The sequence below is a fragment of the Tinamus guttatus genome, unplaced genomic scaffold (genome assembly GCF_059628265.1).
Source record: "Tinamus guttatus ecotype Peru unplaced genomic scaffold, ASM5962826v1 Tinamus_guttatus_pri_ptg000731l, whole genome shotgun sequence".
In the NCBI taxonomy this organism is placed as follows: Eukaryota; Metazoa; Chordata; class Aves; order Tinamiformes; family Tinamidae; genus Tinamus; species Tinamus guttatus.
In genome coordinates this window covers 124,534-143,352 of record NW_028289265.1, presented here as the reverse complement: position 1 = coordinate 143,352, position 18,819 = coordinate 124,534, and the positions used below count along the sequence as shown (strand labels likewise).

At 60.2% G+C, this 18,819-nt stretch overlaps 2 protein-coding genes across 2 annotated transcripts in view; both read left to right on the top strand.

Moving 5' to 3' along the window:
- The window catches only part of LOC104580510 (uncharacterized), a 29,651-nt gene extending 20,781 nt beyond the window's left edge, over positions 1-8,870 (top strand). Inside the window, exons 20-27 of the mRNA XM_088537110.1 lie at positions 558-691; positions 1,995-2,106; positions 3,227-3,420; positions 4,574-4,607; positions 5,023-5,163; positions 5,603-5,778; positions 6,809-7,038; positions 8,171-8,870. Of these exons, the coding sequence (XP_088393236.1) occupies positions 558-691; positions 1,995-2,106; positions 3,227-3,420; positions 4,574-4,607; positions 5,023-5,163; positions 5,603-5,778; positions 6,809-7,038; positions 8,171-8,870 (1,721 nt within the window). The remainder of the gene's footprint in view (positions 1-557; positions 692-1,994; positions 2,107-3,226; positions 3,421-4,573; positions 4,608-5,022; positions 5,164-5,602; positions 5,779-6,808; positions 7,039-8,170) is intronic.
- A 2,312-nt stretch (positions 8,871-11,182) lies between these two features.
- Positions 11,183-13,570, top strand: HGH1 (HGH1 cochaperone). The gene is made up of 6 exons (XM_088537109.1): positions 11,183-11,712; positions 12,204-12,304; positions 12,381-12,479; positions 12,623-12,714; positions 13,202-13,324; positions 13,406-13,570. The coding sequence occupies exons 1-6, from the start codon at positions 11,183-11,185 to the stop codon at positions 13,568-13,570; spliced, it is 1,110 nt and encodes a 369-aa protein (XP_088393235.1).
- The last annotated feature ends 5,249 nt before the right edge of the window (positions 13,571-18,819 follow it).

Below are 18,819 nucleotides of genomic sequence, written 5' to 3'. Positions count from 1 at the left end.
CCAAGCCTGGTGCTGCGCGCGCTGCTCGGTGCCGGGCACGTTCCCCGCAGAAGGCGGCTCGGTTGGAGCGAACCACTGTGCCCGGCCTGCCAGAGCGATGATGGCCAAGCAGGGTGCTGCTTCCTGCCATGCCAGGGCCTTTCTAACCAGGGACAGAAGCCAGACCAGGTTGTTCCTGCTGCTGGGTTTCTGATTGCAAAGGTTGGGAATAACTGGAACCAGAAATGCTGGATAATGGGGAAGTGAAACGTTGTAGGACGAGCTTTAGGAGCTGCAGAGACCTCGGGAGGTGGCTCAGCATCTTCTCAAGAGGGCAGGACGTGTCCTGCAGCCACAGGGCTGGGCAGCACAGGCTGTCACTGCTGGAAGGGCAGCCTGGGTTGTGCCTGGGGCATCTTCCTGCGTGCTGGGAACTCCCTCTAGAGTCTGCACAAGGTTTGTGCCCGGGATGTCCCCTGGGTCCCACATCATCCATTTTCAGACAGAATGGAAACTGCGTTAAGACTTGTAAGACTGTGTTGGTTTTAAATAACATTTGAGTCACGTCTCTCTTACAGCCTGCAACCAGCTGAATGGTCCAGGTTCTTTCCAGAGAATGAAAGACCTCATGCAGGATTACATCCACGAGCACAAGCAGAGCATGTTCAGCACAGCCACGTACAAACTACAGCAACAGCTAGAGCTGCTGAAGGTGAGAATAAGCAAAATTAAAGTATTCTTTAAAAGCGGCTGCCCTTGTGCTGCAGTTGCTGCCACTTAGCTTGCAGTACCACACAGTTATAGTGGGTCTTGGAGAAAACCTGTCTGTCCCCTTGTGATTGGAGAGCAGCAAAAGCAGCTTGAGAGAACAGCGGAGCTGCTCCTTCCAGAGTGACATATTTTCATGGGGTTGTCAGCTGTGATACTTCTACTGGCCATCCTGGAATGGAAGTGAAGAAACAGCTTCACACTCACACACAGAAAGTATAATTTCATGAAGTACTCAGTGGTGAAGTTACTTAGGTCAGCAAGTTTATTAGATAAGGACGTGCCAGAGGAGATGGCGCTGTGGCTGCAGCCTCCCATTTCTCTGAACGCTTGAATCCTGCTGTATTTAAATCACGATTAAATGATAAAAATAATGATAAGTAAAATAAGAAGCAGGTGAGTTAAGTGTAACTGAGCTCCCATAGATGCGGATTTTTACAGTGTCCTATGTATAATTTGAACCCCAGTGTATTTTTAGGTGTTGTTGAGCTCATGAGTTAATCAGTCAATGTAACTTCACATGAGGCTTGAAAAAGGGAACCGTTGAGGTTGCTGACAGGTCTGTGCTGGTGGCTTATGAATGTTTCCCTAGGTCCCAAGGGAACCCTCCTAGAATAACCGCAGTGATTGAGCTTCCCAGCGGCCTAGCAGCGGCTGATAACAAGGGTGTGCTTTGATCCCAGTATTCCCGAAATGTGCCTTGTGGGAGTCTCCTAGTTGTTTGCTTGAGGAGCTGACAACAGGCTCCTGGAATGGGCAGCTGCTGTCAGCTGGATTCTGCTCCTTTCCAGCCTCCTTCCTGCTGCTCCAGCAGCAGGATCCGGGTGCGGAGGTGGTTGGGAAGGAGAGCGGTTCTTGGCAGACACACTGAGTGCTAGACCCAAAGAGGGGTGTCATGAGCCCCGGCAGCTCTGCTGTGCCAGCTGGACAAGCAGCGGATGCCCAGGGCTGTGCTGAGAGCTCCTCTGTGCTGTGAGGAAGCTGGGAATCACATCCCGACGCTGTGCCGAGGAGCGGGTTGTGGCACAGCATGGAGCTTCCCTGCAGGATTCCCCTCTGGGCCAGCTCTGCTCTGTGTCGCTTTGGAGGGTTTCTTGCTCAGGGATGGACAAGGATGTTGATCCTCATGGATAAAACCTGGCGGGTGAAAAGGGCTGGGTAGGAGTCCTGCTGCCAGGAAGAACCTGGCGTCTCTTTTAAGAAAGCTGTATGACATGAAACCCTCATGACCTGCCACTCTTTTTCAGCAATACATCTGTGGCACTTTTGAGTGTGTGGTGCAGGATCTGAATAAAACCCTGGCTAGGCAATTTGAGCCCATGCTGAAGACTGTCCAGAAAAATGACAGCGTCATTCCAGGTAGAGATCCATCTTTACTCTTCTTTTTCTAGCGCCCACAAAAATGCTTAGTTGTGGGGCTAAAATTAAATATGCAGCATTGCAGAAGGCAGTGTGATTTGGGAAATGGTCAGGAGCTGTTAATAGACCCAGAGTGCAACGCAGGGATGCTGCTGCCATCCATCATGAATGTAGTTTGTGCATTCTGGAGGTGTGCCAAAGTTTGCACCTGGAAATTGTTGCTCCCTTCCAAAGCCGTGAAGAATTGCTTCAATGTAAGGCTCCCGTGCGGAAAGGTGGGAGCCCAGCGGTGCATTGCACGCCCCGGCGTGGCGGTGGGGATGGTTTCCTCTCTGCTAGGCTCCCATCTGCGTGCTTGACCATCGGGCAGAGCCTTGTGCTTTGGCCTGCGGTGTCAGGAGGTGGGGGATGACCTCAACCACACGGGTTTCCGTGTTACAAAAGAGGGAAACCAAAGATGACCTTAGCAGCGCAGCAGTAAAACACAGCCCCAGCCCTCTAGCTCGAGGGGCTCGCAGGAGGAAATGCTTCTCTCTGCATCAGCAACTTGTTGAAAGAAATGAGGATGTTTAATGCAAGTGTCAGGAAAAAGCAGTATTTATCTGTGGGGTGTGCACTGAAATGATCAGGACACAGTTGTCCCAGTTATTGCACAGACCCACAGCTTAAAGAATCCCTGCTTACAGAATTCCTGCTCCAGAGGCACAGCGGTTTTAGCAAGTCATTGAAGGAGAAGGAAAAACAGATTTTCACCTTTGCAGGTTATAGAAGTGGCAAGAGAACTAATTCTGTTCTGGAATTAGGTTGCCAGTAGCATTAGCTGTGCCATGTAAACTGCTGAGAAACACTGCCTGTCCACTGCAAAGCATTTCAACTAAGTTATTTGCCTATTTTCCTGCTAAGATGGTTCCGTGGCTTTTTGGCATTTCTTCTGCATTTGCTACCACGTTTGTGTGTGAGGAAACACAAATCACTACCAGACACCTGCAGCCCGTTTTGCAGGTTTTCCCTGGTGTTCCCAGGCGTTCCTTGCATTCCTGCATCCTTTAAGGCTGCTAAGCAGAGCAGTAATTCTTCTTCCTTTAACATTTTATATATATTTTTTATCTATTTTGTTCAGATTTAGTGAGCATCTGCGGCAAGGTGCAGCAGCTCTGCAAGCTCTCCTGCGTGGACTACGTGCTGCCCAGCCCAGGGCACATCGGAGCCGGCGCCGAGGACGCGTGGGAGAGCGCGGAGCCGCCGGATTTCGTGGGAAGGTGCCGAGTCGTCCGCGTGGGGCCCTGGCACCTGGCGCACGTCGCCTCCGTGCAGGTAGGGAGCACCGGGAGCTGCGAGCAGGGTCCTGTCCCCGCGTCCCCTCCTGGCTGCGCTGGCACCCGCTGTCCCACTGCCTGGCACGGGGCAGGGGACGGGTTTCTGTCCCAGCGCGGACCTGCCGCGGGGCTGCTCTGTAACCGCTCCAGAATGTCACGGAGTTTCCCGTTTTAAGTTGAATTTCCCTTCTGCCCAGAGCTTCTTCTGTGCCTAGCAGCTTGCCACGGCGCTTCTTCATAAGATCTGAGACTGTGTTAGGACTTTAAATACCGTGTTTTTTTTTTTTTTTAGACCCTAGTACTTTTATGTGGTGCTTCACATATCTTCACATATCTTCACTCAGAAATGTTAAGAAGGACACCTGTATTAGAGAACTAATACAATGTTTTGTAAAGGATTGATTGTTAGAAATGCGTAAAAACGCACATATTTTTCAGACTTCTAAATTAATGTTCTTTCCAGAGCTTTAGTGTGATGTATCCGTATATGCTTCCACCACACGGAATTGTCTCTCCTGCAATCCCGTGTGTAAATGCACCAAGGTAGATGTTACTGCCCTCACTAACTGCTCAGATGTCCACACGGTGGAAAATAACATTCCAGCTTTGTTATCTGTTCACCTACAAAGAGAAAAAAAAGTGTGTGTGCAGGGCAGTGGAATCTGCTCTCCTGTAATATATAGTTTATTTTCTAAATTATCGGCCTGTTACAAATCTCCATGGAATTAGATCACAGCATCCAACAGTGTGTAGAGGTAGCACTTGGTAACTTCTATGCTCTCAGTCCAAATTAGCACTACAAGGCAGTTTTGTGCATATTCCACTGCCTTCATATTCCACTTCCTTCCTTTATAAATCTGTCCTTTAAGAGCAAACTTTGTTATTTGGTATTCAAGTAACTCACCAACTTGTATACAAGGAGTTTTAGCGCAGTTAAATTCAGACGTTCACAAGGAGGGAAAGGTTTCCCAGGCAAAGTGTTGCTGGGAGCACCACTGAATCCCGAGCAGAATTTCAGGCTTCTTTCCCAGGACCGGAATAGTAAAGTGACCGCGACTCAGTGTTTGGCTTTGCAGCACATCGGTACTGTGGCTGTTCTGTTTGCGTAATGTGTCCTCTAATGGAGAATGTTTGTCCCTTTTGTCTTTAAGATATCCGTGCAGGAAACCACCATCCACTTCGGAGGTCAGTAATTTGCAGTCAGTTGTTCATGGAGCCCTGGGCGGGTGGATGTGTCTTCCCGCTGGGGCGCAGCGGCTGCTTCCCAGTCCTCTCCCAGCCCCGTGGTGGTTGCGGAGCTGCTGCTGAGTCACCCAGCTGCAAAACACGGGCTCAGGCTTCCAGCCACAGCCTCCCCAGGCCATTCCCTGCTAACCAGACCCATTATCCTGCGTCAACCCGGGTCACCAACGCTTGGATCTCCCTGCGGGGAGGGCTCCCCGTACCGCCCTGCTCCGAATTAACGGGCGCCGTTGTATTCCCGTTGCCCTCGCGGGCCGGGCTGGGGAACGCTGCTCCCGGGGAAGCTGCTGAGGCCTTGGCCAGGCTTTGGGCTCCTGCGTATTCCCAGTAACACAGTGCTCTCCTCCTCCCTCCGAAGGGAATATGAGCCTGACGGTGCCGTTCAGCAGCGTCTACCTGTGCGAGTGCTGCTTCCACCTGTACTACCTGAACCTGCACGTGTCTCCCGAGGGGACCAGGGACATTTACTCCAGATGGGGACCGCAGGCAGCCCCAGCAAGTGAGTGGGATGCGTTCCTGTAGCTGCCCGGGGTTCCGCGCTTCCCTCCTTCCACTGTAACAGGCTTCACGCTGTTACTGCTGATATCCTTAACTGCTCCGGGCGTTTCCCTGTACAGTGCTGGTGCGGGGGCTGCGGTGCTTTAGCTGAAGGTCTTGCATTTGTGGGACAAGCAAGAGCACGTCAGGGGACATGCAGCGTGTTGCTGCTCCCCGCCGAGCGCGTCCGTGCTCGTGGAGCTGGTGCCACTGCAGGTCTCCAGCAAGTCCCTGCAGGAGAGGCCCCGCAAAGGCCGAGGGGCCTAGAGGACAGAGCTGCTCTGGTGTCACCCCAAGCACGGGAAAAGGAGGATGTAGTAATAAGGGCACTGTGAAAGCTCAACGCGCGCGGGGTCTCTGTGATCCCTCTTGTCACGCTGTCTAATTACGGTGCTTTGCAGACCTAGATAGTGTGGAAGTCCTCGTCGTCCTGGAGACGCCGGAGGTGCCGGGGTCCTTCCGCAGGCTGCTGGAATTCATCTCGGAGCGGCGCTCGGGCACGGCCTGGTTCCGCGAGCTGGGCCTGCAGCAGGGCCGGGAGAAGCTGGAGTCCCTGCAGGTCTATTACACGGCCACGGTGAGTCCTGCGCCCTCCGTGCTGCCCAGGGCAGCCCGTGCCAGGAGCAGGGAGTTGTGCAGGGGCTGCCGAGGAGGCACCCACAGCCCTGCAGGCCAGCAGTGCCCTGCCACTGAGCCACGTCAGCAGGGAGGGATTCCTGGACTCTTACTGCAGTTGGAAAAAAGAAGGAAAAAAATACTCAAAAAGACAAAAACTTAGCACCCCTTCTCTTCTAACCACATCCTGATCACGGAATACGCCAGTGCCTTGCATCTAAACAAGCAGCCAGGAGCTGTGTGTGGGACCAGCAGGTTCCTAGCTCAGCAGGGCAGCACAAAAGGTCTTTGGAAACCTGGTGCTGCTGTGGCAGGAAATGTCACCGTCGTGGGCGAGTCACCCTCAAGACTAGTGAGCTCTTTGCAGGGAGAGGCCTTGACTCTGGAGCTGGCACAAGGTGGCAGGTTCTGCACAGAACCACAGAAGGGCTGAGGCTGGCAGGGACCTCTAGGGTCACCCAGCCCAGCCCCCTGCTCCAGCAGGGACACCCAGAGCACGGGGCACAGGGTGGCATCAAGGCGGGTTTGGAAGATCTCCAGAGAAGGAGACTCCACAGCCTCTCTGGGCAGCCTGTGCCAGGGCTCTGGCACCCTCACAGGAAAGAAGTTCTTCCTCACATGGAGATGGAACTGCCTGGGTTTCAGCTCGTACCCATTACCCCTTGACCTGTCCCTGGCCACCACCGAGAAGAGCCTGGCCCCATCCTCCCTACATTCTCCCCTTAGGTATTTAAACATATTGATCAGATGATTCCTGCTATGCTCCTAGCTGGTTCCTTTTGTTAGTTTTGGTTTTCCTTGTTTTGGAATCATGGGGTGATGAGTTAATTGTTTTTTAAGTAAAGGAAATCCATTGCAAAGTCCCCACAAAGCACGCGGTGAGAACGTGCGGCGGCGGAGTGCTGCTGCAACCCTCATCTGCTAACTTTGCTTGCCAACCTCAACCTGCTAACCCCAAGTTAACGGTGCTGGGCTTCGTTTGCTTTCCCCAGGAGTCCAAATACGCTCTTGAAGAAGAACTTGCCGAGGTTCCGGCTTCTGGTTTCCCAGAGAACTTGCCCGCCGGCGGCTCCTCCGCACACCAGGCGCAGGCTGGCCCCTGGCTGCAGGTGAACGGCAGGAAGAGGGGAGCAGACGTCGTGCCGGGGGCAGAGAAGAGGCTCAGGAGCGGCGCGGGAGAGCAGGGCCCCGCGGCGCAGCCCAGCGAGAGCCTCCTGCGCAGGTAACTGCTCTCAGGTCTCCAGCAGGTCGAGGGAGGGGATCCTACCCCTCTACTCAGCCCTGGTGAGGTCACATCTGGAGTATCGGGTCCAGTTCTGGGCTCCCCAGTACAGGAGGGATGTGGAGCTGCTGGAGAGAGTCCAGCGCAGGGCTACAAGGATGATCAGGGACCTGGAACATCTGCCCTACGAGGAGAGGCTGAGGGAGCTGGGCCTGTTCAGCCTGGAGAAGAGAAGGCTGAGAGGGGATCTAATCAGTGTCTATAAGTACCTCAAGGGAGGCAGTGAGGAGGATGGTGCTGACCTCTTTTCAGCGGTGGCCATCGACAGAACTAGAGGTAATGGCCAGAAACTGAAGCACCAAAAGTTCCACAGAAACTTAAGGAAAAATTTCCTGATGGTGAGGGTGTCAGAGCCCTAGCACAGGCTGCCCAGAGAGGTTGTGGTGTCTCCTTCTCTAGAGATCTTCAAACCCACCTGGATGCCACCCTGTGCTCCGTGCTCTGGGTGTCTCTGCCGCAGCAAAGGGGTTGGACTAGCTGATCCCTAGAGGTCCCTTCCAACCCTAAGAATTCTGTGATTCTGCCTCTGTTGTGCAGCTGCTGTGCTTGCCAGGAAAACTGTCTGTGTTTGAGCCCCTGAGCTGGCTCTGGTGCAGAGAGAAAAGCTCTTTGCTGCCTTCAGCAGGAGCCCTGGTTTGTGGCAGGGCAGAGGCTGTGGCTCCTTTGAGGACAGCCCTGCTCAGTCACAGCCTCCTCTTGCAAGGCAGCTGCAGGAGCGTTGCCAGGACCTTTTTCAGCGTAGCTCTGTTAATTACCATTAATTTTACTAATTGTTCTAAACTGTCAGACTAAACTGACAGTCTGCATGTTGCAGTGTGCCGTTTTCTCTAGCCTTTTCCTGTCAGGAAGGAGGCCGCTGCAGTTGAAACGTATCCCAACCACTTCGGCTCACCATTCCAGCCCTTTATGTAGTGCAGCCGTCGTCACTTGCTGCCTTGTTGGTTACGAGCAGTTCTGGGCCCCGCGCTCTGGGCATCCGGGGGCTCTGCAGTTGAGGACAACGTCAGCACTCTTTTGCTTCTGCACCAGTGAAACGGCTCTTCTTGGTGACACTCTTCTCCTTGTGATTCAGGCAGCAGATTCCCGGCAGCCTGGAGCTCTGGGGCTGGAGTGCCACGCCGGGGGATGCCCCGGGCACGAGCACACGCAGCGCCTCGGCCTTCCCCAAGGTACGACCTGCTCTGAACGTGGCCCGTGCTGCAGACGCCCCTCCGCAGGGGTTCGTGTGCTCCCCGTTCCAGCACCGCTCCCGCATGGCCGCCCTGCACGGACCTGCCAGCGGGTCCTTCGTGTGCTCCCCGTTCCAGCACCGCTCCCGTGCGGCTGCCCTGCACGGACCTGCCAGCGGGTCCTTCGTGTGCTCCCCGTTCCAGCACCGCTCCCGCGCGGCTGCCCTGCACGGACCTGCCAGCGGGTCCTTCGTGTGCTCCCCGTTCCAGCACCGCTCCCGCGCGGCTGCCCTGCACGGACCTGCCAGCGGGTCCTTCGTGTGCTCCCCGTTCCAGCACCGCTCCCGTGCGGCTGCCCTGCACGGACCTGCCAGCGGGTCCTTCGTGCGCTCCCCGTTCCAGCACCGCTCCCGCGCGGCCGCCCTGCATGGACCTGCCAGCGGGTCCTTCGTGCGCTCCCCGTTCCAGCACCGCTCCCGCGCGGCTGCCCTGCACGGACCTGCCAGCGGGTCCTTCGCAGGACACGCTGCTTTATCCGCCCCAAAGCGCAGCCAGTGGGGCTGGACGTGCAGCAGGATGGAGCGGGCTCATGAGTTGCACTAGACGATCTCTAGAGGCCCCTTCCATCCTCAGCCACTCTTTGAGCTGGGTGTCCCCTTGGCTGCTTAGCACAGCCAAGAAAGATGCACTTAAGCAAAGGACACTGCGTAGCTGCTTGGTGCAGTGAAACTGGCCAATTCTGGAGTGCTTTGATGGAATGAATGCATTGGTGCTTCCTCGCAACATCTCTGCCTAAGCAAGGTGCTTTATCAGCCTGAGTTCTGGCAATGAAGCCACGTGTGTGCTCCGGGCCATGGCCTTGTGCAGGACAGGCCGACGGCTGCTTTGGGAAAGGAGGCTGCAAACTCCGGAGCAGCCTCGAGGAGACACCTCGCTGAGCACCCGGCCGGCCGGAGGGGTGTTGATCCACGCGGGAGCCGATCAACTTGGCTTTTAAAGGGAGCTCTTTGCATAATTGCTGTAGTTGCCCAGCCTAAGTAAATCCCCGGCTTGCTGGCAGAGCCGCTGTAAAAGCATCCAGCTAAAGGGCAGCTCCTGGGACTGCCGGGAGCACCGGGAGCAGGGGCGGCTCCGGGCTCTCCTCGCGCTGCCAGCGCTGCGAGCACCTAACCGAGCGCTGCGATTCCTCCCCGCAGGCGGAGGTGAAGCGGGAGCCGGAGCCTCAGCCCTTGTCCCTGCTGCAGCCGACGGAGCCCGTGTCTTTTACCCCATCCGCTCTGCTCAAAGTGGAAACCTGTGAAAACCAGGGCCAAAACGCACCAGGTATCGCAGCCCTTCGGGCACCTCGTCCCGCCGAGCAGGCAGCCACGTCCTCCCTCGCTCACTTGTTGCTGCCACCACCCTCAGAAAGATGCATTTTGCTTTCCCACCGCCCCACTGCTGGCTCTGCCTCTGGCTGAGCCGTGGCTGTTCTTCCCCCTGTCCCTGTATGGCAGGACTAAAAATATCCCGTGACTGCAGGGAATTCCCGTAACCCCTCCTGTCATCCGAGACAGTCAGGAAGGCTCCGAGCCGCTTCAGAAAGACGGCTGGGAGGAGTGAGAGCAGGAAAGCACTGGCTCCCTGCCGGAGGCAGCACGCGGGTGCAGAGAGGAGCAGCTGGGATCACGCGGGATCCGTGCGGGATGGGGCAGGGCCGCCCTGCGCCTCTCGCATGTTCCGCGAGCCCCGCGGCAGGGCAGGGCCGCGGCTGCGGCTCATCGCCCTTCTCCTGCCGCCCTCTCCGCAGATCTCCCCGGCGCCCCCAGGAGCGCCCGCGTGTTCCCGTGATGCCGCCGCGCGCGGGGACGGAGCCGGGCGCCGCAGCCCTGCGGAGGCTGCACAGACGCTTCGAAGCAAATCGCATCCTGCAGCCTCGTGCTGGTAAACACCCTGCAGTAGCCGCGTGCTGAGCCCAGCAGCTGAGCTCCGCTGCAGCGCGGGGCTCCCTGCGAGGAGCCCGACCACAGCAGGACACACAGCTCCGGCGGGAGACGCTGCCGTTCGCTTGGTAATCCCTGTATTCCTGCCTTTGAGAGGAAAACTGAGCTAAATTACCCAAGTTTAATGGGATAATGCAGGGAGGTGTCCCATGTCCAGAACGCGGCCCCTGGGCGCAGCCAGCGGCTTTCCACCTGGCTGTGAGCACAGGAGCAGGGAGAGGGCCGTGGCGAGAGGAAGGGGAAGGCTCCTGGGCACGGGTAGGACACGTCTCCCCAGCCCCTCCGAAGGGCATCGCGCGGCCTGGCTTCACCAGCTGGGCACAGGAAAAGGGAGAGCGTGAATGGGGTAGAAAACCCTCTGCAACAACGAAAATCTCAGTTGCCCGGAATAAAATAACGGGGCGGGGGGGGGGGGGAGAGGAACCCACAAAAAACGAGGACAGAGGGTTTCCGAAGAGGAAGGCACCACACGAGGGTTTCTCTGGGATACTTGTAGATTAAACTGCCTTGCACTCAATATTCCGCAAGAATAAAACATATATATACTATTTTAAACTTTGAAAGCGCTGGATTGTCCTTATTTACGCTGCAAGACATTTACACTGCGTTCCCTTCTGTCGTCGGGCACGGAGCAAGGCTGGGGCAGGAGAAGAGCCCGCTGGGGGGTTGTGTTGGGGCACGGGCTGCCCCATAGCGCGCCGGGACCGACCCGTCCCCTGCCCCACGGCACCGCCCCGGGCCGCGCCCCCATTGGCGCGTCCCCTTCCCGCCCCCTGCAGAGCGCCCGCGCGGATTGGCCGGGCAGCCCGCGCGGTGCCGCCCCCTACACGCCCATTGGCGGCGGTGCCGCTCGCCGCTGAGGGGGGCCGCCATGTTGGTAGAGGCGGAAGCCGCCGTGACGGCTGAAGCGGCCGCGTGTCCATGGAGGCCGCCATGTCGGTAGAGGCGGCCTTGCCGGCGGAGCGGGCCGCGGTGGAGGCGGCGGCGGCGGAGCTGGAGGCGCTGCTGGCGCCGGGCGCGGCGGCGGCGGCGCGGGCGGGCGCGGCGGCGGCGGCCGCGTCGCTCTCGGGCTCCGCGGCCGGGCGGCGGCTGCTGGCGGCGCGGCCCGCGCTGCTGGCGGCGCTGGCGGCGCTGGCGGCGGGCGGCGCGGCGGGCGCGGAGGCCGCGCGCCGCTGCCTCGCGAACCTGTCGGCGGAGGAGGAGACGGCGGCGGCGGCGCTGCGGGCCGCGCTGGCCGCGCCGGGGCCGCTGGCGCGGGCGCCCACGCGCGGGGGCTGCGCGCTCCTGGCCAACGCGAGCCGCGAGGCGGCCGGCGCGCGGCGGCTGCTCCGCGCGCTGCGGGGCGGCCCGGGGCTGGCGCCGCTGCTGGCCGCGCTGCGGGCGCCGCCGCCCGAGCTGGGGCCGCTGCTCTGCAACCTCAGCCGCGTGCCCGAGGGCCGCCGCGAGCTGCTCGACCGCTCCCGGTGCGCGGGGCCGGGATTTGGGGCTGGATATGGGGCAGGGGCTGGGATACAGGGCAGGAGCCGGGATGTGGGGCAGGAGCTGGGGGTCAGGATACCATGCATGGGCAGGCGCTGGGACAGGGATACAGGGTAGGCGCTGGGACAGGGACAGGAGACGGGACAAGGATACAGGGCAGGAGTTGGGATAGGGATACGAGGCAGAGGCTGAGCACCGGGACATGAGGCCAGGGCAGGAATTTGAGGCCAGGATAGGGGCATGGGCAGGAACTGGGAATGGGGATTAGGGATACAGGGCGGGAGCTGCAGGCAGGGATATGGGGCCACATGAGGGATATGGGGTGGTAGTTTTGGGGAAGGGGCTGGCTCGGGGCAGGGCCCATGTCTGTGGGGCAGGGGTTCGGGGCAGGGCTGGCTGCGGGGCCGGGCAGGGGGACGCGGTGCCTGGGCCGGGTCGGGTGGGGGTCCCTGCCCTGCTGATGCCCCCGTGCCAGGTGCTCCATCCAGCGGCTGCTGCCCTTCACGCAGCACGCGGAGTCGGTCATGCTGCGGCGCGGCATCGTGGGCGCCCTGCGCAACTGCTGCTTCGAGCACGGTGAGCGCCCGCGGCCGGTCCTGCCGTGGGCATCGGGGCCGCGTCCGTCCGCGTCCTGATCCCGGCGCCCCTGCAGAGCACCACGAGTGGCTGCTGGGTGACGCCGTGGACATCCTGCCCTTCCTGCTGCTGCCGCTCGCGGGCCCCGAGGAGCTGCCCGAGGAGGAGATGGAAGGTGGGAGACGCGCAGGGTGGCGGGCGCGTGGGGGTCCTGCTGGCACGGCCACCCCCGGAGCTGCGGTACCTGCCCTAGGGCTGCCACCGCAGCTGTGGTACCTGTGCCCAGGGCTGCCCCCCGAGCTGCAGTACCTGCCCTAGGGCTGCCCCCGGAGCTGCAGTATCTGCCGCCCGACAAGCGGCGCGAGGAGGAGCCTGACATCCGCCAGATGCTGCTGGAGGCCATCATGCTGGTGGGTCCCTCGCGGTGACCGTGTCCCTCCATGTGGGCTGGCTCCATGTGCCACGAGTAGAGCGCCGGGTACCGCTCCCGCTCCCCTTAGTGTCTCGGCACACGTTGCTACATCCCGTTTCCCGCAGCTGCTCCCATGCGGCCGCGCCGGGGCTGTCATTTCTGCCCGACACCCCCTCTTTTTTTGGTATTTTTATTTGATATTTTATGCTGCGTGCAGGATAGGGGGTAGGAAGGAAAGGGTTGCCATAGGTGCCACCTGGAACATGCGGGACGCGGGCAGCGCGCGCCCTCCGCGCAGCTCCGTCCTGCAGCTGCACCCCGACCCGTTTGTCGGCTGCCCCGTCCCTTCCCGAGCAGCTCCCCGTGCGGCTCCGTGGGAATTTGCGTCCCCACGCACGCGATCCCGCGGCGCCTCCCTGTGCGGATCTGCTCCGGGAGGCTCCGCGCTGCAGCGGCGCCGCTCACGCGGCGGCCGCCCCACGCAGCTCATGGCCACCAAGGACGGCCGGCGCACGGTGCGCGCCAAGGGCACCTACGTGATCCTGCGCGAGCTGCACCGTGCCGAGACGGACCCCGCCGTGCTGGCCGCCTGCGAGAAGCTCATCCAGGTGCGGGGCGACGCGGGCTTGCACGGGGCCTCCCCGCGCTGCAGCCGTGCCGGTGCCTCCCGCCCTCCGCGCATCCCCCAGGTGCTCATCGGGGACGAGCCGGGCCCGGGCATGGAGAACCTGCTGGAGGTGACGGTCCCCGAGGAGCTGGAGCAGCAGCTGCAGCGCCTGGATCGGCAGGAGGAGGAGGAGCGGCGGCAGCGCGAGCGGGAGGCACCGCCTGACCCCCCGGAGCCGGCGCCGTGAGCAGGCTGTGTCCTTGGACTGTCCCCAGGGCCAGCGGTGCCCGCGGTGGCACTGCCCGTGCAGAGCAGCGCATGGGCAGCTGCGCAGACCCCGCGCGGGACCGAGCAACAACCTGAACTGCTCCTGGCGTGTCCTGCCTGGTGTGTGCGGGCGGCGCTGGGCGCCGTGAGGGACAGGGCACCGTGGGGACGACACGGGTCCTCCCGCCAGCACCGCTCTGCTGGGCCCTGCTGGGGCACGCGGGGCTGCACGGCGCAGAGGCTGCCGAGCAGGCGGCGCTGGCGGCACCGCACGCGTGTCCCACACGGGGTATCCCAAGTGCACATGTGTCCCCTGCAGGGTCCCCCGGCCACACGCGCGTCCCCATGGAGGGTCCCCCAGGTGCACACATCTCCCCTCAGGGGGCCCCCAGCTGCCCGGTGGCACCGCGCAGCTCCCTCGCTGGGCACAGGCCCAGCTGGGTGGTTCTGCTGCTGTCCCCCTGCTCCGGGTGTCCCCATGCCCCTGTTCCCCCAGTCCCCTTGCTCTTGACAGCCCTTTGCTCCAGGTGTCCCTGTTCCTCCTCTACGAGGGCCCCTGTCCCCTGCTCCAGGTGTCTGTGGCCTCGCAGCAGTGCTGGGCTGCTGGCAGGGGGTCCCATTCATGGGGCTGCCGTGCAGGGAGAGCAGCCACCAGGCCACCCTGTCGTGCAGGTGACACGGTGCTGCCGGCCCTGTGCATGTCCCCAGCCCCGTGCATGTCCCCAGCTCTGTGTGCTCCCAGCCCTGGCCCCACGCGCATCTCTGGCCCTGCCTGTTCCCAGCTCATCCCTGACCCACACGCATCCCCAGCCCCACGTGCTCCCATCACAGCCCAGCACGGGTGGCCCTCGGGCTCCGTAGGTTGCCCAGCTCCCTGTTGCACATCCCGCTGAGCAGGGGGCTGAGCGCTGCATAGGCTCTAAAGGAGCTGAGGAGGCTGCACCGCAGCGAGCGGGGGCTGCTGCTGCCTGCAGGGCAGGAGCACCCGGCACTGCCATCCCGGGGACAGGGACGGTGACCCATGGCCCGGAGCCCTGGGCACGGGGTGCCCCAAGCACAGTGCCCGCCCCGGCGCAGCATCCGCCGCAACTGGCACGCGCCCCTGTGCAACCGCTGCCCCAAATGCCACATCCGCCACAACCAGCACCCACCCCACGTGCAGCGGCTGCTGGAAATTCACTGTCCAACCCTAAGCACAAGCCCAAAGGAAGTCCTTGGCTGGAGTGTGACACCCCCCACAATGAGATGTTTGCTCCAAACCGCAGCCCCTCGTGCCTGCAGCCCCCATGCCCTCTTCCCGTGTTCCTCCAGCCCCTTCCTGGGTTTCAAATTGTACCTGTTATTCCTTATCACTGGCCACCACAGAGCAGAGCCTGGCCCCATCCTCCCTACACTCTCCCCTCAGGTGCTTGAACATGTTGATCAGATCCCTCTCAGCCTGCTCTTCTCCAGGGTAAACAGGCCCCGCTCGCTCAGTTTCTCCTCACACGATAGATGCTCCAGTCCCTTCACCATCTTCGTGCCCCTGCACTGGACCCTCTCTAGCATCTCCACGTCCCTCTGGTCCTGGGGAGCCCAGAACTGCCCCCAGTGCTCCAGGTGCCTCCCCAGAGCTGAGCAGAGGGGCAGGATCCCCTCCCTCGCCCTGCTGGCAACGCTCCTCCTGCTGCAGCCAGGAGCCCATTGGCCTTCTTGGCCACGAGGGCACATTGCTGCCTCATGGGTAACTTGGTGTCCACCAGGACTCCCAAATCCCTCTCTGCGGAGCTGCTTTCCAGCAGGTCAACCCCTTATCTGTACTGGTGCCTGAGGTGATTCCTGTCCAGGTGAAGGACCCTGCAGTTGTCCTTGTTGAACCTCATGAGGTTCCTCTCTGCCCAACTCTCCATCCTGTCCAGGTCTCTCTGAATGGCAGCACAGCCCTCGGGAGTGTTGGCTGCTCCTCCCAGTTTGGTGTCACCTGCAGACTTGCTGAGGGTGCCCTCTGTGCCCTCGTCCAAGTCATTGATGAGCAAGTTGAAGAACACCGGGCCCAGTACTGGCCCTGCAGACACCACTGGCCATAGGCTTCCAACCAGACATGGCCCCGCTCTCTGGGCTCTGCCATCCAGTCCTCAATCCACCTCACTCTCCACTCATCCAGTCCACACTTCATGAGCTTTCCTATGAGGATGTTATGAGAGACTGTGTCAAAAGCCTTGCTGAAGTCGAGGTAGACAACATCCACAGCTCTCCCATCGTCCATCCAGCAGGTCACCCCATCGCACAAGGCTATCAGGTTCGTCAGACACTATGTCCCCTTGGTGAATCCATGCTGACTACTCCTGATCACTTTCTTTTCCTTTACATGCCTAGAGATGGTCTCTAGGATGAGCTGCTCCATCACCTTTCCAGGGATGGAGGTGAGGCTGAGTGGCCTGTAGTTTCCCGGCTCCTCCCTCTTGCCCTTTTTGAAGACCAGAGTGACATTGGTTTCTTCCAGTCCTCCGGCACCTCTCCCGCTCTCCATGACCTCTCAAAAATGATGGAGAGCGGCTGAGCAGTGACCCCTGCCAGCTCCCTCAGCACTCTTGGGTGCATCCCATCCAGGCCCATGGATTTTGTCCAGTTTGCCTAAATAATCCCTAACCCAATCCTCCTCGACCAGCAGAAAGTCCTCCTTTCTCCTGGTTCTCTCTCTTGTCTCCAGGCTCAGTACATGGGGACTGGCCCTAGCACTAGAGACTGAGGCAAAGAAGGCACTTAGTAACTCTGCCTTCTCTGCATCCTCCACCACCAAGGCACCCTCCTCACTCAGCAGCGAACTAACATTTTCCCTAGTCTTCCTCTTGCTGCTGATGTATTTGTAGAAGCCCTTCCTGTTGCCCTTGACATCTCTCGCTAACTCTAATTCTGAATAGGCCTTGGCCTTCCTCGTTGCATCCCTGCATTCTCTGACAATGTTCCTATATTCTTCCCATGTGGCCTGGCCCTTCTTCCACATTTCATACATGCTCTTTTTCTCATGGAGTTTACCCAACAACTCCTTGCCCATCCATACAGTTCTCCTGCCTGCCTAGCTCAACTTATTTTTTAGAGGAACGCACCGATCCTGAGCTGGGAGAAAGTGATGCTTGAATAGCAGCCAACTCTCCTGGACCCTGTTTCCTTCTAGGGCCCTTGCCCAGGGGATTCCTCCAAGGAGCTCCCTGAAGAGGTCAAAGTTAGCTCTCTTAAAGTCCAGGGTTGCAATCCTACTTCTTGTCCAGCTTCCTCCCCGCAGGATCGTGAATTCCGTCATCCCACGGTCACTGCAGCCAAGACTGCCCCCAACCCTCACATTACCCACCAGACCATCTCTGCTGGTTAGTATCAGGTCTAGCAGCGCCCCTCCCCTTGCTGGCTCATCAACCACCTGCATCAAGAGGTTATCTGTCTGCAATGTCCTGCAGGAACCACCTGGATTGCCTGTTCCTAGCTGTGTGATTATCCCAGCAGTCATCAGGGTGGTTGAAGTTTCCCATAAGGACCAGGGCCTGGGTTTGTGAGGCTTCTTGCAGTTGCCTGTAGAAGGCCACATCCACTTCCTCTCCCCGGTCAGGAGGCCTGTAGTAAACTCCCATGACAGTGTCGCCCCTGTTGTCCTGCCCTTTAATCCTCACCCACAGGCTCTCAACCCACACTTCATCCTCCCCTACGGTGAGCTCCATGTGTTCTAGTTGCTCTCTAATGTAAAGAGCAACTCCGGCACCTCGCCTTCCTGGCCTGGCCTTCCTGAAAAGCCTAAAGCCATCCATGGCCACGTTCCAGCCATGAGAGCTGTCCCACCATGTCTCAGTAACTGTGATGAGATCACGGCCCTGCAATCACACACACATCTCCAGTTCGGCTTGTTTATTCCCCATGCTGCGTGTGTTTGCATAGAGGCATTTGAGTTGGGCACCCAATGTGCCTCTCTTTCTAGATGGGGCAGCTGGAATTTGACCATGTGGCCTTCAGAAGTTCTCCTGTTTTCCCCATAGCCTGCTTCCCCAATGCCCTCAAATCTAGTTTAAAGCCCTCTCGATGAGCCCTGCTAGCTCATGTTCCAGGGCTCTCTTCCCTCTTTGGGAAAGATGGATCCCATCAGATTCCATCATGCCTGGGGCCATGGAAGGCTTCCTAATGCTGAAGAAACGAAAGTTGTGGCGATGACACCAGCCACGGAACCACGTGTTGTTGGAGAATATCCCCATTTCTTTCTATATTGCATTGGGAATAATGAAAGAGAATACAACCTGCACACCCGAGTTCCTGAGGGTCTGCCCCAACTCCCTAAAGTCCCTGTTGATGCCCTCAGGCTGCGTCTTGCCGCTGCTTCTCCTCCCAGCAATGGATGGTAGTATGTGGTTCTAATCAGGCTAAGAAGTTTCCTGGTGATAATACTGTCCCCAAGGGTCCCCACATGTCCCAGTGACCCGTGTGTCCCCACAGTCCCTGGGTGTCCCCATATCTCCCTATAGGTCCCAGTGACCCCACAGTCCCTGGGTGTCCCCATATCTCCCTATAGGTCCCAGTGACCCATGGGTCCCCACGGTCTCGGGGTGTCCCCATATGTCCCTGTGGGTCCCAGTGACCCATGGGTCCCCACAGTCCCGGGGTGTCCCCATGGGTCCCCACGGTCCCTGGGTGTCCCCGTATCACCCTGTGGGTCCCGCTGTCCCCCCGGCAGCGCCCGCCCCACCAGGGGGCGCCCGAGCCGAGCCCGCCTCCCTCCTCCCCCCGCTCCTGGACACGCATGCGCCGAGCGGCCGCGGCTCCGCCGTCACGTGACGGGGCGGGGCGTCGCGGGGGCGGGGCCGGGGCGGGACGTCGCACCCGGAAGCGGCGAGCGGCGCTGGTAGGAGGCGGTGCCGGCGGCTCCGGTGAGCGCGGACGGGGCGGGGGCACCGGTACTGGCACCGGCACCGTGGCGGGAGGGCCCCGGCGTCCGGGCTGGTCGCGGAGGCGCCCTGGCGTCCGCGCAGCCGCGCTCCCGGCCCGGTACCTCACGGCGCCGTGTCCCCGCAGGCAGGTGCAGGAGGAGGCGGCTGCGCTGGGCCCGGCGCCGCTGCCCGCGCGGAGCCGCCCCGGGGCGCCCATGGGAGAGGCGGCCGCGGGGCCGGCCCGTGTCCCGCCGTGCTCCCGCCCGCCGCCGCCGAGAGCGCCCGGGAAGAGCCGGTCACCTGGAGGCGGGCGCGCCGGGAGCCGCCGCCCGCCCGCGGCTGGAGG